Source organism: Megascapheus bottae, chromosome 10 (assembly GCF_031878675.1).
Source record: "Megascapheus bottae isolate mThoBot1 chromosome 10, mThoBot2.hap1, whole genome shotgun sequence".
NCBI classification, from domain to species: Eukaryota; Metazoa; Chordata; class Mammalia; order Rodentia; family Geomyidae; genus Megascapheus; species Megascapheus bottae.
Genome location: NC_143518.1, coordinates 8660424 through 8687767, shown reverse-complemented (window position 1 = coordinate 8687767; position 27344 = coordinate 8660424). Strand labels below are relative to the sequence as shown.

The 27344-nt window shown below is 39.5% G+C and overlaps 2 protein-coding genes across 2 annotated transcripts; both read left to right on the top strand.

The window, feature by feature from the left end:
* Window positions 1–9038: 9038 nt before the first annotated feature.
* LOC150057437 (olfactory receptor 2C1-like) lies at window positions 9039–9992 on the top strand. Its single transcript, XM_090339978.1, has one exon. The coding sequence runs from the start codon at window positions 9039–9041 to the stop codon at window positions 9990–9992; it is 954 nt and encodes a 317-aa protein (XP_090196104.1).
* Window positions 9993–16183: 6191 nt separating this feature from the next.
* Window positions 16184–17131, top strand: LOC150057436 (olfactory receptor 2G3-like). Its single transcript, XM_090339977.1, has one exon. The coding sequence runs from the start codon at window positions 16184–16186 to the stop codon at window positions 17129–17131; it is 948 nt and encodes a 315-aa protein (XP_090196103.1).
* Window positions 17132–27344: the final 10213 nt, after the last annotated feature.

Below are 27344 nucleotides of genomic sequence, written 5' to 3'. Positions count from 1 at the left end.
CAGCTTTTTTCTGTTCCTCAGGTTGTTATAAACCTTAAAGTCCATGTTCACCAGATCTCCTTGGGGGGTTTGAGGACCATCCTCAGCCTTTATCAACTTTTTTAAATATCAGGAGTGGATTGGGAAATAAAATGGGTATTAAGCACCATTATACCTTCTTTTGACTCTGAGTCCAGCTTAGTATAACACTGGAGTGCCACTGTAAGGCGATCAAGAAATTCGACTGGGTTTTCAGTGGGTCTCTGGGTAACCTCCTTTAGTTTATCATAGTTGACTGCATGGTGGGCTGCCTTTTGGAGACCAGCTACCAGTAAGTTACCATCCTATTTCTGCTAACCCTTCCAGGAGCATTATTTTCATAATCCAATTTGGGATCTTCCCTGGGCACAGCCGTTGCCCCTACTAGGAAAGTATTGTCTTGGCAGTGGGTTTCATCAGCATGTGCCTAGACTACAACCCAAACCCTAAGGACAGGACTGTATATAAGTCATGCCAAGTGAGATCATAGGTCTGAGCAAGGTATTTAAACTCTTTGGTATAATTATTAGGGTCTTGGGAGTAAGATCCCAGTCACTTCTTGATCTGGAAAAGATGGGTCATTGAAAAGGGGGCCTTTGCATGAAAAACTCTGTGTGCCCCTGCCACCTCTTGCAGAAGAAATAAGGGGGCTGCTGGAGGCTGTGAGCCACCAGTGCAGGATTGGCTTTGAGAGGTGAAGTAAAAGGAGATGAAGGGGGAGGGAAGGCACAGAAGATTCAGCTTGGAGAGGAAAAGCAGAGTCTTCAATGTTGAGCAGGGGATCAGGCATTTTAGGAAGAGGCTCCAGGCACTTAGGTGGTTTGGCAGGGACAGGCTGCCCCTGTGCCAGTAGGATAGGAAAAGTTGGGTAGGATTGGTAGAAAGAAGGGCAAGTATGGAGAGCAAAGAACGCCTGAATATATAGAACCTCTGGCCATTTACCGTTGCATCAGCAGAAACTGTCTAAATTCCTGAGAATATTATAATCCAAAGTCCCGTTTTGAGGCCATTGAGACCAATTGTCTAGCCTATACTTTGAACAGACACAATTGTAATAAAAGATGAGCCATTTTGGCATTATGGAGTCCCTGAGTAGAAGAACATCTAAAGAGCGTAAAGACATCTCAAGGGATTGTCCTGGCTTGGACAAGACTAATGAGACCCCATTGTAATAAGAAACATTAAGAGGAAGAGAAGTCTGTGAGGCTGGGGGGTGGTCAATGATGAGGTAGGGGAAGAGTCAGTGAGGACATGGAGGCGAAGTGAAAGATTATATAGAGGGAGGGGAATAGCTAACAGCAGTAGTGGATGTGATTTCAGAGGATGGGGAAAATGCTCAGACTGGGGGACCTCCCACAGCCCCCAGGCATGCTAGTTGCCAGGGTTACAGGTGCTGGGCAGGGACTTCCAGAGTACAGGGGGAAAGAGCCAAGGGAAGAAGTCATTTCATCCAGGCGGACCTCACACTAAGTAGCCAGAATTATAAACATGAGATACTACTACCTCGCAAATCAATTGTTTTCTTGTTATTTTTGACAATATAATGGAGAATATACGCAGAATCCATTCTCAAACTGCTACCACTAGCTGAACCTTAAGACACCCACGCTAAATGCTTCTTTATGCAATGAAGCTCTATCTTCAGATATAACAAAGGATTTTTTTTAATCCTGAACTGCAAATCAAAGCACCACAAAAATGTAAAATATTTAAAAGGAGATGTATATGGCTAATATATGGCAGCCAGGGAAATGCAAATCAAAACCATACTGAGATTTCATTTTACCTCAGTAATATTAATATGAGCACACAAAAATTAGCAGATGTGGGAACAGGAGTTTGGCCTAGTGGTGGAGTGCTTACCTAGCATGCACAAAGACATGGATTCAATTCCTTGGAGCCACATACATAGAAAAAAGCTGGAAATGGTGCTGAGGTTCAAATGGTAGAGCTCTAGCCTTGAGAAAGTCCAATGACAGTGCTCAGGCCCTGAGTTCTATCACAGGACTGAAAAAAAATAAAAATAGATCATCAAACATTCCTAGGAAACCTGCAAGGGAAGCTAAAGAGAACAGATTGTGGAGTGTGGAATCAGAGGATATATGAGCAATGGAAATTACCGAAACAAAATATATCCATTTATGGAAATGTGCATGTGAAATCCATTAATCTAAGGAATATAATAAATTTATATAATCTCAGAAAGCAAAAAAAATGCACTGTTGTTGTTTTAATTGGCCCCTTCCGTGTTGGGGGCTTTGCATTGAATTGATTTTTCTTCTTTCTGACAAGAATCTATTCTAATGCTTAACTAGTATGAATTTCAGAGCATGTACTACCATAGCTGGCTTGTGCTAAACTATGAACATTATATTAAATGTACCTTGAAATTTTTAGAAGAGTGATTGGTGGAAGATATCGGTGGTTCAATGTGAGTCTTTCTGAGCTCTCACCAAGACACCAGTTCTGGCATCGTAGGGGAAATTCATACCCAAAGATCCATCCTAAGAAAGCTTTAGCACCACAGAGATCTCAGTCAGAGAGGAAAAAGGCAGAAACCCAGTGCAAGAAGGAGCGCCGCTAGTCACTCTGAGCTGCTGAGGAGACAAAGCCTTACTCCAGAACCTGAGACAGCGCTTCTCAGCAGTGCAGACCTGCTGGCTCTGGACAGAGCCAGACAGAGCCTGAGCGAGCCCAGAACCATCACCCAGCCGTGGTGCGGACCTGCCAGCTTCACAGAACTAGACAACCCAGCAATTTGTGAGTACCTTCGTGGAGAAGTTTCCACTCCTGCATTGGGAAGGAATCCCCTCCCCCACCAGCTGACAGCAGCACGATCTTGACTGCTGGCAAAGACCATGCCAAACCAACTGGAGCCTCAGAAGTGATGCTCACAGCATCATCAGTCAAAATGGCAAAGGTTTTCCCAGAGGAAGCTGAGCCAGAAGTCTGCTCCCCAGTGGTAGCGGAAGCTCCTCCTCCTGGGAGAGTCCGCACTCCTGGTAAACAAAGCTTCTCATAGCTCCACCAATTTTTTTTTCCTGCCCAATCAAGCAAACCTGTGTAGATTCAGAAACACTGAAATTATTCCCTGCATTCTCTCAGACCACAAGCCCATCAAATTGGAACTGAACACCAATCTCCACCAATGAAAACCCTGTAACTTATGAAGATTGAACAGGACATTGTTGAATCACCAATGGGTCATCGAGGAGATCAGAACAGAAATTCAACAGCTTAAGAAATTTAACAAAAAGGAGCACACAAAATACAACACAGGCAAGGCAGTATTCAGAGGAAAATTTATAGCTCTGAGTGTTTACATTGACAAATAGGAAAAATCGCAATCCAACAATTTAATGTTCTTGGAAAAAGAGCAACAAACCAATCCTAATCCCAGTAGTAGGAAGCAAATTACTAAAATCAAAGCAGAATTAAATAAATGGAGTCCAAAAAAACTATAGAAAGAATCAACAAAACAAGGAGTTGGTTATTGGAAAAAATTAACAAAATTGACAGACCCTTGGCAAATCTTACCAAAAAAGAAGGGATCACACCCAAATACACAAAATCACAGATGAGAATGGTAATATCACGACAGAAATTACCAAGATCCAGAGCATCATGAGGGGATATTTTTCAAACTTTTATGCCAACAAATTTGAAAATCTAGAAGAAATTGATGAATTTCTAGCCAATATTAACAAACACACACTGAACCAAGAAGACCTAATCCAACTAAACAGACTTATTTCAAGGACTGAAATACAAAAGGCAATAAGAGATCTTCCACCAAAGAAAAGCCCCGGACCAGATGGATTCACTGCTGAAAACAATAAAGTCTTGAAAGCAGAGCTCACACCAATACTCCTCAAGCTCTTCAACGAAATTGAAGACAAAAGCTCTTTGCCAAATTCATTCTATGAAGCCACTAAAAACTTCATACCAAAACTAGACAGGGATTCATCAAAGAAAGAGAATTATAGACCCATTTCTTAATGAATATTCATTCAAAACTTTTCAACAAAATACTGGCCAACCGTCTTCAGCAACTCATCAAAAAAATTATGCATTATGATCAAACAGGATTCATCACAGTAGGCAAAGCTGCTTCAACATATGCAAATCAATTAATATAAATTCAACACATCAACAGGAGCAAGGACACAATCATATGATTGTCTCAATGGATGCAGAAAAAGCATTTGACAAGATCCAACACCCCTTTATGCTAAAAGCTCTGGAGAAACTAGGAATCCATGGAACATTCCTCAGTGTAATAAAGGCTGTGTATGACAAACCCACAGCTAGCATTATACTTAATGGCAAAAAGCTAAAGCCATTCCCTCTAAAATCAGGAATGAGATAAGGATGCCCACCCTCTCCACTCCTCTTCAACATAGTATTAGAAATCCGAGCCAGAGCAATAAGGCAAGAAGCAAGCATAAAGGGGAACCAAATAGAGAAAGAGGAGGTAAAACTTTCCCACTTTGCAGATGACATGATTCTGTATTTTAAGAACCCTATAGACTCCACTCCCAACCTCCTTGAGCTGATTCAAAACTTTGGAAACAAAGCAGGGTATAAAATTAACCCTCAAAAATCAACTGTCTTCCTATATGCCTTCAATTAGAGGAATGAGGCAACAATCAGGAAAGCAACTCTTTTTGTAATAGCCTCAAAGAAAATAAAGTACCTAGGAATTAAATTAACTAAGAATGTAAAAAACCTTTTTGATGAAAACTTTAAAACCCTGAAAAAAGAAATTAAAGCAGAACTAAGGAAATACAAAACCCTCCCATGCTCCTGGATTGGAATAATTAACATGAAAATGGCAATCTTGACAAAGGTCATCTACAAATTCAATGCAATGTCCATCAATATCTCAATGTCACTTGTTAAAGAAATAGAAGAGGTAATCCAAAATTCCATATGGAATAACAAAAGACTCCATATAGCTGAAACAATTCTTAGCCGAAAGAATAGCGCTGGAGGAATTTCAATACCAAACTTTAAACTCTATTACAGAACTACAATAGGGCAAAAGCTAGATACATAAGGCCATATAGTATGATGCTAAACAAAAGGACCTCTAGGATATAGAAACAAAAGCCATATAATGAGTGATTGTTGTCCTTAATGGACTGTATTATCTCTCATCTCTTTTGCTGTCCCTTCGTTATCTCATAATGTTACAGTATTTCACCTTCTTATCTGATATATTGTATATTTGAAACAGGATAGGGAGGAGGGGAAAACAAGATGAGAAGCGGGGGTGGTGGGAGGGAATTGGGGACCAAGACATGAGAAAGTCTATCAATGTTTGTGAAGTAATGTACCTTCTATCTTCTGAATATAAGGTAACTCTTCTGTTAATTACAATAAAAAATAAATGGAAAAAATTTAAAATGAAAATAAAGCAGAAAGTACAACAACATGATGTGGATACATGGTCTATCTCCATTTACTAATGATAATTTCTGGGTTTTAGAAACGTGCCTACAACCTACACAGACATAATCCCCAGGGCTGAGATTATACTAGTGTTTTCACAGAAAAAGACCAGGAAATCCCTCTAGAAATTTTGTTTCACACACTCCTCAAATTAATTATTCCCATGCATTAGCTCATGACATACAGCATCCAAGAGAGTAAATCTCAGGAGGTCCTAACAAATCAACAAATTCTCTCTCCTGACTGAATTCTGCTCAGTCCTTCCATTGCCTATTAAATCCCAGACCCTCTGAAGAGGAAGACTCACACATCTTCAACCGAAGTGTTAACATTCCTGCTGCTGATTCCTGGATCGATACACGACTTCCAGTCTCAGCTTCACGGCAAACACGAGAGGGAACAGGTGAGCCTCAACCACATTGGTTGACATCTTTTCCTGTTCATTGAATTCCACAAATGATCCTAAAGAAATGTTCTCCCTCTTACCCAATCACTATGCTATTAGAAGTAGTAAGAGATAAACATAGGGGATGAAAACGAAAGTTTGAGCCAGGGGCCAAAGCCTCCAGCTTATAATCCTAGCTCCTCACGAGGCAGACAACTGGGAATCTCCTGGTAGGAAAGACCAAGTGCCTCTTATCTCCAATTAATCACCAAAAAGTCAGAAGTAGAGCAGTGACTCATGTAACAGAGCACTAGCAGTGAGGAAATCAGCTCAAGAACACTACCCAAAATATGAGCCCAAGTGCCAGGACTAACCAAGAAAAGAATAACAAAGTTTGAAAATATATATGACCTCCTTCCTTACACAGCGATTTTCAGATCCAAGAAAGGCTTGGGAAAGAAAAGATGGCTATGTTTCTGGAAGTTATTAGCAAAGAATATTGCAAAAAATGAGCAACAATCCCAAGTGTTGAGACGGATCATCTTCCAGGAACAACTAAAATACTGGGTGTCACAGAGCAATCAGAAAGATAACAGAACACAACCGGGCCCAGTAGCTACTCAGGAGGCTGAGATAAGAGGATCGAGGTTCAAAGCCAGCCTAGGCTCTAAAGACCATGAGACTATTATCTCCAATTAACCACTAGAAAATGGGAAGGGAGGATCTGGCTCAAGAGGTAGGGCAGTAGCCTTAAACTAAAGACATGAGGAACAGCACCCAGGCCTGAGTTCAAGCCACATGACCAAAAAAAAAAAAAAAAAAACCCACAAACGTTCTGTCCTTCTAGGTCTTTTCATGATACTATAGGCAAATAACTACAGTCTCAATTAAGTCCATAATTCTAGGATGAAGTTTGAAACAGAAGCAGAAATAAGTATTATTAGTAAGTACATTGAGACAATGATAACTCTAAGTCAACTTCAGATAAGTAGGTAATTTCAGCCCTATCCAAGCATTTATGTGGGATGAATCAGAAGAAAGAATTCAGCTGATGCTCTGGAAGAAACAGACACAGTCCTACAGAGGCAACCCAAAATGTAGAGATTCCCTTGTGCTCTGGCCAAATCAGCTGTATGAAGGCAAGGGAACTTAAAAGATGAACAACAGTGATGCAAGCAACCTCATTAGATCATCAGATCATTCGATCATATAGACTGAATTGTCGCCAAGTATATATATTGAACTTAAAACTAGCCAGTGGCCAGATGACAGCCTCCATGGCAGGTACCCAGTCTGAGAAAGACATGGTATTGTACCTAGCTATGGGGTAAACAGAAGTCTCCTGAACTTTTCTGTCTGGAGTATGTTCAAACCACAATCCATCCATTCTCAGGCTCCAATGTAACCAGGATTGCAGGTGTGAGACTGGCTCCTTGTGAAATTTCAAATAATACTTTTATACCCCTGGAAAGAAACTGACTCATGAGAGCATCAGAATGAAGAAAGGGAAGAAACAAATTCAAAAGACCAACAGGCTTAATTCCAGACAGAAACCTAGGAAGGGCAAATAAGTTTCCTTACCTTCAGATTCGCTGAAGGGGAAATGGTGTACCCCCTTACAGTGAGGTATTCTTTCCTAGGTCTGCTTAGACAATTAGCTGAGCAGATTCTAGAGTTGAATCATAATGCTGGAGAACAATACCGATACACTAAATACCATTAGTCTGTACACTTAAATAGATTATACGTGATACATTATGTTTAATTTTATAGCCTGTGTATTTTACCATTATAATTACTGCCCGAAAGAACAAGGCTCTAAGTTAAGTTGCATTTGATGCTCTTTAAAGAAGAAAAATTTCACAAAAGTATATAGACACGAGCATTCTCGAACTAAATTCTGTTATTTGAGCCTTCATATAACTAGATTGAGAAGAAATGTTGGGTAGAATTCTTTTAATAATATTTCAGAAAGAAAAAACATACTACAAGAAAAGATAACTTGACCTGTTCTGGGTGACAGAACAACTTGTTTAGTGCACTGACTGGAAAATACCCAAAATAGAAGGAGGGAAATTAGTAATTAGAGAGGAGCAAGAGAAAGAAGAAATAGCATTTAAAAATTATTGAGTTGGCAATGGTTTTCCTCATTTGTCATGATTATATAAAACCTTGGACTCTCCTAGCAGAGGTTTACAATCAGGCAAAATCTAGGTAAATAAGGCCATATAGTATGAGGCTAAATGAAAAGATCTACAAGATATAGAAACAAGAGCCATATAAGGTGTGACTGTTGTTCTTAATGTACTATGATACTTCTCATCTCTTTTGTTGTCTCGTGGTTATCTCAGATTGTTACAGTATCTTACCTTGTTGTCTGATATATTGTATATATGTTTGTTTACTTGAAATAGAACATTTAAGGGGGAAATAAGATGAGGGCAGGGGGTAGGGGAAGGAAATTGAGACAAAAACATGAGAAAGGGTATCAATGATTGTTAAGTAATGTACCTTCTAAATGGCAAATATAATGTAACCCTTCTATTAATTATAAAAAAAACTATTTTCAAAAAATTATTGTGTTGGAAGTGATGCTACAGCTCAGATATAGGGTGATAGCCTTGACCTGAAGAGCTCAGGAACAACACCGAGGCCCAGAGCTCAAGTCCCACAACTGAAAAGCAAAACTCTTTGAGTTGGTTTTAATATTATGCTTAGGATACTCCTGCTCTAACTTTATCTCTACTTCAAAGCAGAGCATAGAGTGGTTTGACAGAAAATCACCCAATATTTAAGAATTCTAATCACTAGAGAAATTGTCCTCAATACAGTGGGAAGCTTTTGGATATTGCCAGAGACATATAGAAGTAAAACTTGATCCTCAGCCAGGCACAGTGCTTCCATCCAGTATTCCTAGTTACCCAGGAGACTGAGGTCAAAGGATTGTGGTTAAAAGCCAGCCCAGGCACTAAAGTCCCTGAGAACCTTATCTTCCATTAACCCTCAAAACGCTGAAGTGGCCCTGTGGCTCAAGGGTAGAACATTAGCCTTGAGCTAAAGTACTCAGGGACAGTACCCATGCCCAGAGATCAAGTCCCAAAACCAACAACAACAAGAAAAACAGTTGATCCTCAACTTTTGTCTCTTTCCTTAGAAATACATATGTGGAAAACTGAAGGCCATGGAGAGAGAAAATGTGAGTTTCCCCAGCACATTTGTCCTGTTGGGCTTCTCAGAATATCCATGGCTGCAGATCCCACTCTTTGCAGTGGTCCTGGTCTCCCACATCCTCACCATCACAGGCAACAGCTCCATCATTCTTCTCTCCATGATGGAGCCCAGACTCCAGACACCCATGTACTTCTTCCTGGACAACCTCTCTCTGCTGGACCTCTGCATCACCTACACCATTGTGCCACAGCTTCTGGCCAACCTCTGGGGCCCAGAGAAGACAATTTCCTCCTGGGGATGCATCACACAGGCCTACCTCTACCAGTGGACAGGAGCTACTGAATGTGCCCTGTTGGCAGTGATGGCCTTGGATCGCTATGTGGCCATCTGCCATCCTCTCAGATACAGTCTCATCATGAATTCTTGGGCATGTGTGTGGATGGCAGCTGTATGCTGGTCCAGTGGCCTGGCCAATTCCCTGCTTCAGGTCACACTTACTATCCAGCTTCCCCTCTGTGGGCATCACACACTGGACCACTTCTTCTGTGAGGTGCCTACTCTAATACTTCTGGCCTGTGGTGACACTGACACTACCACTAACAAACTCTCCTTCATCTTGGGTGCCATGCCTTTTGGAACAATGTCTCCTCTGATGGTGATCGTCTCCTACACCCAAATTGCTAGAGCTGTGCTGAAGTTAGCTTCAGCTGAGGGAAGGCACAAGGCACTCAGCACCTGCAGCTCCCACCTGGTGGTTGTCACCATGTACTTTGGGCCAGGCATCTACATGTACCTCCAGCCCCCTGCCAGCAGCACTCAGGCCAAGTTCCTGTCTTTATTCTACTGTGTCATTACTCCACTTCTTAACCCACTCATCTACACCCTGAGAAACAAGGACGTGAGGTCAGCATGGAAGAGGATCCTACCACTGCATGGTGGAAGGAAGGCTTTCCAAGAAAGATGATCTGCGTGTCTCCTCAAAAAACCATACACATACCACCCTTGTGTAAATCAGTTCATGCTTGCATTTCCATTTCTCCAAACGAGTGTCCAATAGCATCTAGGTTATCTATCATTATGACTGGAGAAATAATTCTTGTAGAATATTCAGTCTTCTGAGAGCTCCAATAGAGGCTTTTTTACATTAACCCTTCTCAGATGTCTGGATCTCCAGAGATACTGTTTAAACCTGACAGGCCCCACCACTTATCAGGAAATGAGAATCGAAATTAGGCATTCTTAATGTCTTATTAAATAATAGTAAATTTACTGGTAAGTGTTTAAGTATTTTCTTGAAGTTTTTTTTTTTTTTTGCTAGTCCTGGGCTTGAGCTCAGGGCACTGTCCTTGGACTTTCTCAAGGCTAGAGCTCTACCACTCAAGCCTCAGCACCACTTCTGGCTTTTTTCTATGTATGTGGGACAGAGGACTCGAACCCGGGTCTTCGTGCATGCTAGGCAAGCACTCTACCACTAGGCCAAACTCCCAGCCCAAGTTTTTTTTTCTTTACCATTCTAATTGACAATTGTGCAAGACTTGTACCTAGATTGAAGACGAGAAAGCCATGCACCCAGATTTTCTGCATGCCAGCAAGGCCTCATCTCCAGAAGACTCTGTCCCACCACATAGCATGCACTAGACTTCAGCGCAGTAGAAGAATCTGTGATTACTGAAATCACAATCTTTATTTGTCTAACAGAATGTAGCAGGATTGGTGCAATGATGAGGAGACTATTGTGATTAATGACATTGTCCTTGTCCCTTTCCCCTTCTGGCCATATAAGCATGCTAATTTATTCACTATGTGAGAAATTTTGAAATACCCTCTTTGCTAAACTTCTGAACTGATGTTATACCATAAGGTCCAAATAAAGAAATTCTCTCAAGTTGGTTGTTGTATTTTCTTGATGTGGTACAATGTAAAGGAAAGAGTGGGGGAAACAGTGATTGGAAAGGAAAAAAACTCTGGAAGGTGGGCACTGGAAAAATTGACAATAGTATCAATGGAAGACAATAACTGCCATCAAAGAATACTAATACTCAGTAGAGGCAGGAAATCTTATTGCACCAGTCAGAGTCAAACAAGAATGCGTGTTTCTGTGAACCTTGTTCCACTAACCTAGCTGTCAAAGGCCAGGATTGACAGCCACTGCTCAAGACCATCCACTGATGCCTACATATACCAGGACCCAGAGTAATGGCTTGTCCTCACCTAGAAACCGTTTCCATCTGTGTAGAGGGAAGAACACAAGGCATCTGGTTTCTAACCAGATCAGGAGTAGCATGGAGCATGTATCTATGGGATACGGGAGAACTTCATTCCTTCAAATCCTGACTAAATCCATTCCTTCACCAGGGAGCAGCCAGTAGCCACTGTTGAAACAATAAGGTTCTACTGCTCTGATTACTATCATTATTTTAGGCTAGAGCTCACATATGAGCAAAAATATACAATATTTGCCTTTCTGAATTTGATTTCTATTTCTTCTAATATTTCTATTATCTTTAAATACTTATGCAAAGGAATTACCATTTACCAAAGCAGTTTGTGAATTCAGTGCATGTAGGTCAATGTCATCCTTTCACTATCCACACCCATCTCTTCCAACACACCCCTTCAATTTCCTAGCTTAATTGTAGATTGCATATTGAATTTTTATCATTGCATTTATTTGTACAATCCATCTTCATCTATATCATCACTTCCACATCTTCATTCCCCCTCAACACACCCTTTACCTAATATATCTCAATTCTCTGGAACATATAATTAATTTTGCCTGAATCATCCCCTTTCCATTCTTCATTTTTCTTCCCTTCTACTTTGATTCCCACTCTCCCCTCTTTCAAGTACCCATTTCCTGGTATTTACTTTGTTGGGCATTCAATTAGACTTTTTCAAGAATTATTGCATTTGGGCTCTCCATTGAAACTATTACTTTTCACTTAATTAGTTTTTACCACTTGATTACTACCTGGTGGATTTCTTATAAATTTGTGGAACAAAGTACCTTCCACAAATGAAATAAACCATGCAACATATGTTGCTGTGAGTCTGAATTTTCAATTAGACTTATCTTGATCATAATTATTTCAGAATATTTTACTCTCCCTTTCCTGGGGACAAGATTGTCCCCTTCCTACTAAAGAGTTCCTTGGAACCATCTACATAGAAAAAAAGCTAAAAGTGGTGCTGTGGGTCAAGTGGTAGAGCTCTAGCCTTGAAAAAGTCCAAGGACAATACTCAGACCCTGAGCTCTATCCCAGGACTGGCACAAAAATAAAAATAGATCATCAAACATTCCTAGGAAACACTGCCAGGGAAGCTAAAGAGAATAGATTGTGGAGTTAGAAAGCAGGGAACAAGAAGGATGGAAATTACCAAAACAAAATATATCCATATATGGAAATGTCCATGTGATACCCATTAATCTAAGGAGTATACTAAAATTTATATAATTTCACAAAACCAAAAACTACATTGTTATTGTGTGATTTGGCCATTTCCATATATTGGGGGCTTTGCATTGAATGGATTTTTCTTCTTCCTGACAAGAATCTCCTTTTGTGCTTAAATATTAGGGATTTCAGGGCATGTACGACCATAGCTGCCTTGTGCTAAACTTTCAAAATTATGTTAAGTGCAATAGGATTGCAATTCGAAACCAGCCTGGGGCAAAAAAGTCCCATGAGACTCTTCTCTTCAATTAACTACTCAAAACCCCAAAGTGGTACTGTAACGCAAGTGGTAGCATGCTAACCTTGAATAAAAATAAAAAAGGATCAATTAATAAGGGTATATGCCAGTATTTCTTATTATCCACAATTTAAATCATTCCAATATTAATATAATCATACACATGCATATAATATTCATAAGCCCATATATTTCTAACACCACTTTAGTTAATTCCTAAATATTATTCACTATAAAAATTCATTACATTTCAATAAGACAATATTAAATTTAAAAAAATTTTAAAATGACAAAAAAGCAGAAAGTAAAACAACATGGTGTCAATAAATGGTCTATCTCCATTTACTAATGATAATTTCTGGGTTTTAGAAATGAGCCAACAACCTACACAGACATATTCCCCGGGGCTGAGATTATACTAGCGTTTTCACAGAAAAAGACCAGGAAATCCCTCTAGAAATTTTGTTTCACACACTCCTAAAATTAATTATTCCCATGACATAAGCATCCAAGAGAGTAAATCTCAGGGGGTCCTAACAAATCAACAAATCCTTTCTCCTGACTGAATTCTGCTAGGTCCTTCCATTGCCTATTAAATCCCAGACCCTCTAAAGAGGCAGACTCACACATCTTCAACCAAGTGTCAACATTCCTGCTGCTGATTCCTGGATCTATACACGACTTCCAGTCTCAGCTTCACGGCAAACACAAGGGGGAACAGGTGAGCCTCGACCACATTGGTTGACATCTTTTCCTGTTCATTGAATTCCACAAATGATCCTAAAGAAATGTTCTCCCTCTTACCCAATCAATATGCTATTAGAAATAGTAAGAGATAAACATAGGGGATGAAAACGAAAGTTTGAGCCAGGGGCCAAAGACTCCTGCTTATAATCCTAGCTCCTCACAATACTGATATCTGGGGATCTCCTGGCAGAAAAGTCCATGTGCCCCTTATCTGCAATTAATAACCAAAAAGTCAGAAGTAGGCCAGTGACTCAAGTAATAGAGCACTATCAGTGAGGAACACAGCTCAAGAATACAACTCAGGTTATGAGACCAAGTGGTAAGACTGCCAAAAAAAAATTAAGAAAGTAGACTACTTAAACTAATGTACCTCCTTTCCTACACAATGGTTTTAGATTCAAGAAACCTTGGGATAGAAAGATGTGTAATTTTCTGGAAGTTATTAGCAAAGAATATGGCAATAAGAGAGCAACAATCCCAACTGTGAGACAGATCATCTACTACGAACAACTAAAATACTGGGTGTAACAGAGCAATCTAAAAGAAAATAGAACACAGCCAGGCTCAGAGGCTCAGGCCTGTAATCCTAGCTACTCTGGAAGCTGAGATATGAGGATGGAGGTTCAAAGCCAGCCCAGGCTCTAAAGACCATGAGACTATTATCTCCAATTAACCACTAGAAAATGGGAAGGGAGGATCTGGCTCAAGAGGTAGGGCTTAACCTTGAGCTGAAGACATGAGGAACAGCACCCAGGCCTGAGTTCAAGCCACATGACAAAAAAAACCCCACAAACATTCTATACTTCCAAGTCTTTTCATGATACTATAGACAAATAACTACAGTTTCAGTTAAGTCCATAATTCTAGGTTGAAGTTTGAAACAGAAGCAAACATAAATATTATTAGTAAGTATATTGAGACAATGATAACTTTAAGTCAACTTCAGATAAGTAGGTAATTTCAGCCCTACCCAAGCATTTATGTGGGATGAATCAGAAGAAAGAATTCAGCTGATGCTCTGGAAGAAACAGACACAGTCCTACAGAGGCAACCCAAAATGTAAAGATTCCCTTGTGCTCTGGCCAAATCAGCTGTACGAAGGCAAGGGAACTTAAAAGATGAACAACAGTGATGCAAGCAACCTCATTAGATCATCAGATCATTCGATCATATAGACTGAATTGTCTCCAAGTATATATATTGAACTTAAAACTAGCCAGTGGCCAGATGACAGCCTCCATGGCAGGTACCCAGTCTGAGAAAGACATGGTATTGTACCTAGCTATGGGGTAAACAGAAGTCTCCTGAACTTTTCTGTCTGGAGTATGTTCAAACCACAATCCATCCATTCTCAGGCTCCAATGTAACCAGGATTGCAGGTGTGAGACTGGCTCCTTGTGAAATTTCAAATAATACTTTTATACCCCTGGAAAGAAACTGACTCATGAGAGCATCAGAATGAAGAAAGGGAGGAAACAAATTCAAAAGACCAACAGGCTTAATTCCAGACAGAAACCTAGGAAGGGCAAATAAGTTTCCTTACCTTCAGATTCGCTGAAGGGGAAATGGTGTACCCCCTTACAGTGAGGTATTCTTTCCTAGGTCTGCTTAGACTATTAGCTGAGCAGATTCTAGAGTTGAATCATAATGCTGGAGAACAATACAGATACACTAAATACCATTAATCTGTACACTTAAATAGATTATATGGCGATACATTATGTTTAATTTTATAGCCTGTATATTTTACCATTACTGTAATGGACCCAAGAACAGGCTCTGATTTCAGTCTCATTTGATGCTCTTTCAAGAAGAGAAAGTTTACATATCTATTAGCCACTTGAGCATTCTGGAACTCAGTTATGTTATTTGAGCCTGTAGCTCCCTTAATCTAGCTAGACAGAGAAGAAATGTTGGGTAGGAATTCCTTTAATAATAATTCACAAAGAAGCATGCTAAAGGAAAAAATAATATGACCTGTTCTGTGTGACAGAATAGCTTGTTTAGTGAACAGACTGGAAGATTCTCATGATAGAAGGAGGGAAATTAGTAATTAGAGAGGAGCAAGAAAAGGGGGAAATTGCATTTAAAAATTATTAGTTGGAAGTGGCACTGTAGCTCAAAGGGAAAGGAGACAGCATTGAGCTGAGGAGCTCCACACCAGGCATAGAGTTCACCCCCAAGAAAGGAAAAAAAATAACTACAATTGATAGAGTTTACTATAGATATAACTATTATGTTTAGAATATTCCTGCTCTAATTTTATTCCTACTTCAAAGCAGTCCATAGAGTGGTATGACAGAAAATCGCCCAATATTTAAGAATTCTTATTATTAGGGGAATTGTCCTAGTAATACAGTGGAAGGTTTGTATATATTGTCCAAAACTTAACAAAAATAAAACTTGATCCTCAGCTGGGCTCAGTGCCTTGGGCCTGTAATCCTACTTACTCAGGAGGCTGAGATCCGAGAATTGCAGGTCAAAGCTGACCAGGAACTAAAGTCTTAAAGATTCTTATCTCCAATTAACCATCAAAAAACCAGTAGTGGCCCTGTGGCTCAGGGATAGAGTGGTAGCCTTGAGCTAAAGTGTTCAAGGACACCACCCCTAACCAGAGATCAAGTCCCAAAACCAACAACAACAACAACAACAATAATTTATCATCACCTTTGCCTCGTTTCTTAGAAATACATATGTGTAAAACAGAAGGACATGGAGGGAAAAAATATGAGTTTCCCCAGCAGATTTGTCCTGTTGGGCTTCTCAGAATATCCATGGCTGCAGATCCCACTCTTTGCAGTGGTCCTGGTCTCCCACATCCTCACCATCACAGGCAACAGCTCCATCATCCTTCTCTCCATGATGGAGCCCAGACTCCAGACACCCATGTACTTCTTCCTGGACAACCTCTCTCTGCTGGACCTCTGCATCACCTGCACCATTGTGCCACAGCTGCTGATCAACCTCTGGGGCACAGAGAAGACCATTACCTCCTGGGGATACATCACACAGCTGTACATGTTCACCTGGGCAAGCTGTACTGAATGTGTCCTGTTGGCAGTGATGTCCTTGGATCGCTATGTGGCCATCTGCCATCCTCTCAGATACGGTCTCATCATGCATCCCTGGGCATGTGTGTGGATGGCAGCTGTATGCTGGTCCAGTGGCCTGGCCAATTCCCTGCTTCAGGTCACATTCTCCATCCAGCTTCCCCTCTGTGAGCATCACACCCTGGACCATTTCTTCTGTGAGGTACCTGCTCTAAATAAGCTGGCCTGTGGTGACACTACTACAAATGAGCTTTCCTTGACATTGGGTGTCGTCCTTTTTGGAATGATGCCTCTCCTGCTGGTGACCATCTCCTATACTCTCATTGGTAGGGCTGTGCTGAAGTTAGCTTCAGCTGAGGGAAGACACAAGGCACTCAGCACCTGCAGCTCCCACTTGGTGGTTGTCACCATGTACTTTGGGCCAGGTATGTACTTGTACCTCCAGCCTCCTGCCAGCAGCACTCAGGCCAACTTCTTGTCTTTATTCTACTGTGTCATCACTCCACTGCTGAACCCACTCATCTACACGTTCAGAAACCAGGACGTAAAGGCAGCATGTAAGAGGATCCTACCACTGCATGGTCGAAGGAAGGCTTTCCAAGCCAGATGATCTGCCTGTTTCATCAAACAACTGCACACAACAACATCCTTGTGCACACTTCAGTTCATTCTGGTAGGTCTGCTTCTCTAAACAAGTGTCCAATAGTATCTAGGTCATCTATCATTATGACTGGAGAAATATTTCTTGTAGAATATTCAATCTTCTGAGAACTCCAATAGAGACATGTGCTTTCACAGGAATGCTTCTCAGATGTCTGCCTCTCCGGAGATATAATTGGAACATGGTAGGCTTTATCTCTTATCATCAGGATAGAATTTAAGCATTATTCAGCTCTTAGTAAATAATATTGAATATTACTGTTTAAGTATTCTGTTGAAGATATTTTCTGCCATGTTCTAATTGACCATTCTGTAGGACTGTACCTGAACTGAAATAAGACATAACAAACATGCAGCCAGATTCTCTTTATACCAATACGACCTCCTCTCCAGAGGACACTGACCCAGTGAGTAGCACGTCCTATACTTCAGCCCAGTAGAAGACCTGTGGTTGATGAAAACACAATCTTCTATTTCCCTAACAGAATTTACCGTGATTCATGCAATTGTGGGAGAACTATTGTGCTTTATGAAGATGTCCTTTTCCTTTCTTCCTTCTGGCCATACAAGTAGGCTGTTCTCACCATATAAACCAGGCTTTGTGAGCAACTTTGAAATGCCCCACCAATCTGATGAGCTAAAACAGCAAAGCCCAATAAAGACATTCTCTCAATTAATTTTGAACATCTTTCTGATATGGTAAAATGAGGGAAAATAAAGAGTCAGTGACTGGAAAGGCAAACACTGCCCTGGAGGTGGGCACTGGAAACATTGACAAGAGTATCAATGGAAGACAATGACTGCCATCAAAGAATACTTATACTCAGTACAGCCAAGTAATCTGATGACAACTGTCAGAGTCAAACTGGAGAATGCGTGTTTCTCTGAACCTTGTTCCACAAACCTAACTGTCAAAGGCCCAGGATTGAGAGCCACTGCCCACGACCATCTACTGATGCCTACATATACCACCAGGACCCAGAGTAACAGTTTGTCCTCACCTAGACACCGTTTCCATCTGCATAGAGGGAAGATGACAAGGCATCTGGTTTCTAACAGAATGGGGAGTAGCATGGAGTATGTATCTATGGGATGCAGGAGAACTTCATTCCTTCAAATCCTGACCAAAGCCATTCCTTTACCAGGGACCAGCCAGTAGCCACTTTTGAATCAATAAGGTTCTACTTCTCTGATTATAATCATTACTTTAGGCTAGAGTTCATATATTAGCAAAAATATACAATATATGCCTTTCTGAATTTGATTTCTACTTCTTTTTATATTTTTATTTTCTTTAAGTACTTATACAAAGGCATTGCCATTTTCCAAACCAGCTTGTGAGTGCAGTGCATGGAGGTCAATGTCATCCTTTCACTATCCACACCCATCTCTCCCAACACACCCGTTCCTTTTCCTATCTTAATTGTAGTTACATATTGAATTTTTACCACTGTACAGAGCAGTTTATGTGTACAATCCATCCTCATGTATGTGATCACATCCAAATCTTCACCTCCATTCCACACACACCTTATCTGATATGCATCAGTTCTCTTACAGATACCATTAATTTTGCCTGCATTATTTCAAAGTCATCCTGTGGAGGAAAGTTCATTAGACCCCTACTCCCATTTAACAAAAAAAAAACTACAGCTGTAGCTAAAGTGGTAAAGTGATTTAAAAAAAAATCTTTGATGTCATCCGAAAGAATGGCATCGCCCTATGTATAGGAAAATGGAAAGACTTGGAAAAAGTCATATTAAGTGAATGAAGCCAGTTCCAAAGGAACATAAGATCCAGTTTCCATCATTTGTAATAATTAGGAAACACATAGAACTCTCCTAGCAGAGGATCACAATAGATCAAAAGCTAGGTTATTGAAACAAGAAGTTTAAATTTGTGATTGTTGTTCTTAATGACTAATGTGAAGTTAATTATTTTCTCTTTTTTTCCACTTAAGGTTTATTTCATGTGTTTACTGTTCCTGATTTTGGTACCTGATATACTGTATATACATTTATTTATTTATTTATTTGAGATATTGAAGGGAAGGGGAAATAAAGATGATTGGAATGGAAAAGGGGAAGGAAAGGGGGACAAGTACGAGAAGGGGTATCAAGTAATGTACCCACTACCTGAGGAATGCAACTGTAACCCCTCTATACATTATCCTGACAATAAAACACAGTTTTTAGAAAAAAGCTAAGAAATATTGTCCAGAACCTGAGTTCAAGACCCAGAACCAATACAGTGGTAGGAGAAAGGGTAGGAGTAGGAGTTGGAATAATAATAATAAATGTTAGGGACCGGGATTTTTTTGTATTGGTTGAGAGCTTGCCTAACATGCACGACGACTCAGGTTCAATTCCTCAGTACCCACAAGTTGAAAAAAGCCAAAAGTGGTAGAGCACAAGCCTTAAGAAAGCCCAAGAATATTGCCTAGGCTCCGAGTTCAAGCAACAGAACTAGCCAAAATAATAATAATAATAATAACAATAATAATAATTTAATAATTAATGTAATGACATGTCAAAGAGTTGGAGCTGATCACCTGGAAACTTGTTCAGGGAATCAAAATTGATACAGCATCCCTGGAATACACCATGAGTAATGAATGGAGACCATACATGCATACATACATACATATATACATATACATGCATACATACATATATATACATAAATGCATACATACATATAATATATATATATGTACGGGCATACATATAAACCCCAAGGGCACAGCAGTTCCACTTGTTAGTATGCAGTCAAAAGAATTGAAATCAAAGGGTACTGGTGGTTCATGCATGTAATCTTAGCTATTTTGGAGGCTGAGATCCAGAGCATCAAGTTTCAAAGCCAGTATTGGCAAAAAAAAAGGGGGGGGGGCAGTTTGAGCCTCTATTCACAATTGATGAGCAGAAGTCCAAGGAGGCAAAAGGTCCACAGTTAAGGCCCAGAATCACACAGAGTAAAACTTAAAATAAGCTAAACGCCAGTGGTTCACACCTAATTCGAAGCTACTCAGGAGGCTGAGATCTAAGGATGTTGGTTTAAAGGTAGCTCAAGCAGGAAAGATTCATTTCCAACTAATCACCAAAAAAAGAGACAGAAACGGACAGTGCAGGACCATGCAGCAACATGGAGGTGTCAGGAGCTGGAGAGTCCCTGGATGCAAAACTGAAGAGGCCCCGTCTGCGCAGCCTGTCGACCTGACTTGGGTAAAATTCACTTCAGCACAACTTCATTTCCTGCGGCAGGTGCAACGTGTCCAGCGGCAGAAGGCCCTGTCCAGCAGCAGACTCGGAACATCAGGACCAGACTTGGCATGGGGCCCCGGTGTGGACTATCCATGCTTCTACCTCCTGCTACTCAGGATACCAAGAGTGTTTCCTACATGAACTGGAAAGATGAAGCGCAAGCTGCCCGAGCCCGAGCTCTTGCCAGGGCATCAGGACCCTGAGCTGTGTGATCATTGTTTATCTTCCACCTGCTGAGGGCCCTGACATGGTGGATAACAGCCAATGACCCTGTACACAACATCATTGGAGCCACTTCCTAACTTTGGAACATAATGGAGCTCGAGCAGTCAGACACTGTGCGGTGTTGTCCAGTATACACCGGCCTTTTCCGAATCCACAGGCACTATACTGTTAGTCCTCTCCTTGTTTGAGACCTATGCAACCTTGGCTTTTCTGTAAATCTCTGCCTATGTGATTTGCTCCATTTTCCTGCCAGGGGCCCAACTGTAATGGGAGTGGGGGTGGCAGCTTTTGGGCAGTGGTTGGAAAGTAAATTGGGAAAGACAGGGTCAAGTAAAGAACAACAAACTGATAGAATGGCCATGATCAAGAAATCCAACAACAACAGATGCTACTGGGGATGTGGTCAGGAGGGATCATCACTACTACACTGTTGATAGGAGTGAAAACTTGTTCAACCACTAGGAAAAGCAGTATGCTGGTTCCTCAGAAGACTAAACATAGAACTCCCCTATGACCCAGCAATTCCACTACTGGGCATTTACCCATCAGTCCAGAAACAAGGACACACTAAATCCACTATCACAACAATGTTCATTGCAGCATGATTTACGATACTGAAGATATGGAACCAACCCAGATGCCCCTCAGTTGATGAGTGGATCAACAAGATGGGGTATTTATACACAATGGAATTCTATGCTTCCATCAGAAAGAATGACATCGCACCATTTCAGAGGAAATGGGAAGACTTGGAAAAAATCATATTAAGTCAAGTAAGCAAGACCCAAAAGAACATAGGCTCAATGGTTTGCCTCAATTGTAATAATTATTAGATGTCAAAAATTCTCCTAGCAGAGGATTACAATAGCTCAAACCCTAGATACATAAGGACATATAGGATGAGGCCAAATTAATGGACCTCCAGGACATGGAAACAAGAGCTTAATTATAAGAGACTGTTACTATTTATGTATAATGTTTTTCTCCCATCTCTTGTGTTGTGCTTTGGTTAATCTCATATTGTTATTGTATTCTACTTTGTTACCTGGTATATTATATAGATCTTTACCTGTGAATTTGAAATAGGAGGGGAAAAATGAGAGGGGAGGGAAATGGGGAAAAAAATAAGAAAGGATAGCAATATGAGAGACGTAATACACTCTATCTGGCAAATATAAATGTAAACCCTCTGTACATTAAAATAAAAATAAATAAATAAACAAAAAGGAAAAAAATAAAAAAGGAATAAAAAACTGAGTCATACCAGAGAAGGGAAAAAAAGGAAAAATGAACCTGTAGCTCAAACGGTATAGAAAAAAAAGAATATATTTGACAATAATTCTTGTAAGACAAGAAAGATGAGGAGTCTAGAATCCAGAATCCCCTTTGAGGTCTGTCATGAATGATCTGAAACCTCCTACAAGACCCTCATCTAAGATAAGTACCACTACCCATTAGGGTCAAATGAGAGGCACATCTTAAATACATATTCTTTTCAGGGACAATGCAGAGAAAACTATACAAATGAATCCTAAGATATAAATAATTTAGAATTCTAGGTGCTGGGGATGGTAAGAAGAGCTATACTGTTTTCCCTAACAACTATGTTCACATAAATTCTCGATTGTCTTTTTATCTGCTTCCTGTCAACACTTGCTATGGTCATTGTGTGTTTGGGCTGGTAATAGGGCCTAAACTCAGAGCCTGGGTACTGTCTTAACTTTTTAACTCAAGGCTTCCTCTATCATTTATGTCATACCTCCACCTCCACTTGTATTGTCTTTATGTTTAGTTAGAAAAAAATGACTCACAGAAATTTCTATATGGGCTGGCACTGAAACATGCTCTATTCACGTGAGCAATAGTTAAATGATTTCATTTTCATTCCTTCGCACATTCACTTATTGACTTATGGACTAATGTTCTCATTATATTTCAGTGATGAAGTGATTTAATCTCAGAAGGAACAATGAAAGAACACCATAAACCAGTTGTCCAAAAAAGGCCTACTTCATATCTCACCGTCCTGAGTAGCCAGAATTATAAGCATGAGCTGCTAGTACCTAGCTAATCATTTGTTTTATTGTTATTTTTGACAATATAACAGAGAATATAGGAGGCAGGATCTATTCTCAAACTGCTACCACCAGCTGAAACTTAAGACACCCACACTAAATGCCTCTTTATGCAATGAAGCTCTATCTACAGATGTAACAAAGGACTTTAATCCTGAACCTAACATTTAAGCACCACAAAAAATGTAAAATATTTAAAAGGATATGTATATGGCTAATATATGACAGCCAGGGAAATGCAAATCAAAACTACACTGAGATTTTGTCTTATCTCAGTAGCATGAATATGATCACAGAGAAATTAGCAGATGTGGTGACAGGAGTTTAGCCTAGTGGTAGAGTGCTTGACTAACATGCGTGAAGGTTCAGTTCCTTGGAAGCGCATACATAGAAAAAAAGCTAAAAGTGGTGCAGAGGGTCAAGTGGTAGAGCTCTAGCATTGAGTAAGTCCAATGACAGTGTTCAGGCCCTGATCTCTATCCCAGGACTGGCAAAATATAAAAATAAATCATCAAACATTACTAGGAAATACTGAAAGCAAAGCTAAAGAGAACAGATTGTAGAATTTGGAAGCAGGGGATATGATGGATGGAAATTACCAAAACGAAATGTATCCATATATGGAAATGTTCATGTGAAACCCATTAATCTAAGAAATATACTGCAATTTATAATCTCAGAAAGCAAAAATATGCATTGTTACTGTGTGAATTGACCCATTAGTATATTGGGGTCTTTGCATTGAATTGATTTTTCTTCACCCTGACAAGATTCTATTCTTCTACTTAAGTAGTATGAATTTCATAGTTGGGCTGTGCTAAACATTCAACAACATATTAAACGCACCTTAAAATTTTTAAATGAAAAATACAAAAAGTAAAACAACATGGTGTGGATAAGTGGTCTATCTCCATTTACTAATGATAATTTCTAGGTTTTAGAAAAGAGCCAACAACCTACTCAGACATATTCTCCAGGGCTGAGATTACACTAGTGTTTTCAAAGAGAAAGACCAGGAAATCCCTCTAGAAATTTTGTTTCATACTCTCCCCAAATTAATTATTCCCATGCATTAGCTCATGACATACAGCATCCAAGAGAGTAAATCTCAGGAGGTCCTAACAAATCAACAAATTCTCTCTCCTGACCAAATTCTGCTAAGTCCTTCCATTGCCTATTAAATGCCAGACCATCTGAAGAGACAGACTCACATCTCCTCGACCAAGGTGCCAGCATTCCTACTGTTGATTCCTGGATCAATACACGATTTCCAGTCTCAGCTTCACGGCAAACGCAAGGGAAAACAGGTGAGCCTCGACCACATTGGTTGACATCTTTTCCTGTTCATTGAATTCCACAAATGATCCTAAAGAAATGCGCTCTTGCTTACCCAGTCACTATGCTATTAGAAGTAGTAAGAGATAAACATAGTGGATAAAAATGAAAATTTGAGCCAGGGGCCAAAGCCTCCAGTTTATAATCCTAGCTCCTCATAAGGCTGACATCTGGGGATCTCCTGGCAGGAAAGTCCATGTGCCTCTTTTCTCCAATTACTCACCAAAAAGTCAGAAGTAGAGCAGTGACTCAAGTAATAGAGCGCTAGCATAGAGTAAAAACAGTTTAGGAATACAATCCAGAATATCAGACCAAGTGCCGGGACTGACCAAGATAAGAACAACAAAGTTTGAGAATATATAGACCAATATATGACCTCCTTTATTACACAGTGATTTTTCAGATCCAAGAAACGCTTGGGAATGAAAAGATGGCTTTGTTTCTAGAAGTTATTAGTGAAGATATGGCAATAAGTGAGCAATGATCTCAAGTGTTGAGATGGATCATCTACCAGGAAGCAAATATAATACTGGGTGTACAGAGCAATCAGCAAGAAAACAGAACACAGTCGGGCTCAGTGTCTCAGGCCTGTCATCCTAGCTACTCAGGAGGCTGAGATATGAGGATCGAGGTTCAAAGCCAGCCCAGTCTCTAAACACTGTGAGACTATTTTCTCCAATTAACCACTAGAAAATGGGAAGAGAGTCAGTGGCTCAAGGATAGGGCAGTAGCCTTGAGCTGAAGATCTGAGGAACAGACTCAGGCCAAAATCGAAGCCCCAGCAGCAATATTTGTATACCCAATGCTATGAACATGGTATTGGAAATAAAAACACAACTACATAGACATAAAAACCTATGACTACATAAACATAATGTTTTATTACATAGATTTATATGTATCTATGATATACAAACCCTTAGCCTAATTTTGATTATGTTCTAAAAACTAAGTGACAGGGATTGTATATAGAGATTCCCTTCTTGAATACTTGTTTGTTAAACATGCCATCTGAAATATGATGTAAAAATCAATGTGAAAGGGTATCAATGTATGTGAATGAATGCACCTTCTATCTGGCAAATATCATGTAACCCTTTTATTAATTACAATAAAAAATATTTTTAAAAATTTATACCAGAAACTTTGAAGGAGGGAAAAGGGAAATGATCACAATGGCCAGTAGAAAACAAGTTACTTTTGCTCATAAAGTTCCCCTGTTCATAAAGAATACGACAATGTCTAAGACTTGTCTAACTCCTACTACACTTCATTCATCACATAAGTTTAAGAAAACATAATATTAGCAATGATTTCAGAAATGCAGATAGGTGTCTGTGCATAACTAAAAAAGGCTCAGCTAAACTTTTTTTTAATGAGAAAGCCACTTTATTTACTTCATTTTATCCCATGGAATTAGCTGAGTATCTGACAATTAATAAGTAATCCATAGGTATTTGTTAAAAGAATAGTGTCTGCACACATTTCACAAAGTATCCCTTAAGTCTGAACAAATTAAATGATATAATTTACAAAGATATTATGTAAAGATATGATTATAAAGATATTAATTGTAACATGTGAAACTTATTTAGTACCTATTACCATACACTGGACAACAAACAGTACACAAAAAGTGTATTTAATTTAGTCCATAGCTCTGTAGAAAATTTACTTATTTTATACAGGTCTGTATAGATTCATTTAAAATAAACGAATTGAGGCATCGAACACTGTTCACAAAAGAGAGCTCATTCTGCTCTGTTGTCTTACTAATATTTAGTCCAAAAGTTTTAAAATTTGAAGGCCAATTGATTTGATAACAAACTGATAACAGTCTAAAAGGTTGGTGGCAGAGTACAGTGTATTTATAGTGATACATTTAATGCTTTGTAAATCAGTATCATGCACATTTTAATGCTTTACTCCTAAGCATTCTTAGTATCTTCATGATAAACAAATTATAATGTAGATTATCATATTTCTTAAACAGCTGTTGAGCCTAAGCTGAAATCTAGAAAGTAATGTCTTATTGATACATAAGCATCCTGAGTTCCATAAATATTTCAGAACTGAAAATATGAATAGTCAATATAAAAACTTTGACTCTGATAAATATTAATAAAAATCTCCCATATTTTATCAATAATAAAAAATCAATGTTAATATATTCTTTATCAAAAACAGAAGGACAAACAATTATTCAGTTGGCAATTGTTTCCCTCGTTTGTCATAATTACTATAAACCTTGAATGCTCCTTGAAGAGGTTTACAATCAGACAAAACCTAGATACATAAGCCATATAGGATGAGGCTAAAAAAAAGGACCCCCAAGATATTGAAACAAGAGCCATATAAGGTGTGACTGTTGTTCTTAATGTACTGTTATTTCTCATCTCTTTTGTTGTTTCTTGGTTATCTCACATTTTTACAGTATCTTACCTTGTTATCTGATATATTGTATATGTGTTTGTTTATTGGAAATAGGATAAGGAAGGGGGGAAATAAGAGGAGGGAGGAGGTGGGAAAAGGAAATGGGGACAAAAACATGAGAAGGGGTAGCAATGATTGCTAAGTAATGCACCTTCTATTTGGTTAATATAATGTAACCCATCAATTAATTACAATAAAATATATTTTTTAAAACTTATTGTATTGGAAGTGATGCTGTAGCTCAGGGATAGGGTGATAACCTTCAGCTAAAGAGCTCAAGAACAAAACCCAAACCCAGAGTTCCAGTAGCAGAACCAAAAAACAATATCTAACTAAAACTGATTGAGTTGACTTTACTAGTATGCTTAGGATATTCCAGCTCTAACTTTATCCCTACTTCAAAGCAGAGCATAGAGTGGTATGACAGGAAAATCACCAATATTTAAGAATTCTTATCAGTAGGGAAATTGTCCTCAAGAGAGTGGAAGGCTTTTGGATATTTCCAGAAACTTATAGAAATAAAAATAAAACTTGACCTCAGCTGAGCACAGTGCCTCGAGCCTGTAATCCTAGTAACTCAGGAGCCTAAGACCTGATGATTGTGGTTCAAAGCCAGCCCAGGCACTAAAGACCCTTAGACTCTTATCGCCAAATAACCACCAAAATGCAAGAAGTGCCCTGTGGCTCAGGGGTAGAGCAGTAGACTTGAGCTAAAATGCTCAGGAACAGCACCCAAGCCCAGAGATCAAGTCCCAAAACCAACAACAAAAACAAAAAGTTTCTCCTCAAACTTTGTCTCTCTCCTTAGAAATACATATGAGTAAATCTGAAGTCT

Excerpts from the sequence above, each read along its gene's own strand:
- LOC150057437 (XM_090339978.1), top strand. The coding sequence starts at position 9,039 with ATGGAGAGAGAAAATGTGAGTTTCCCCAGCACATTTGTCCTGTTGGGC.
- LOC150057436 (XM_090339977.1), top strand. The coding sequence starts at position 16,184 with ATGGAGGGAAAAAATATGAGTTTCCCCAGCAGATTTGTCCTGTTGGGC.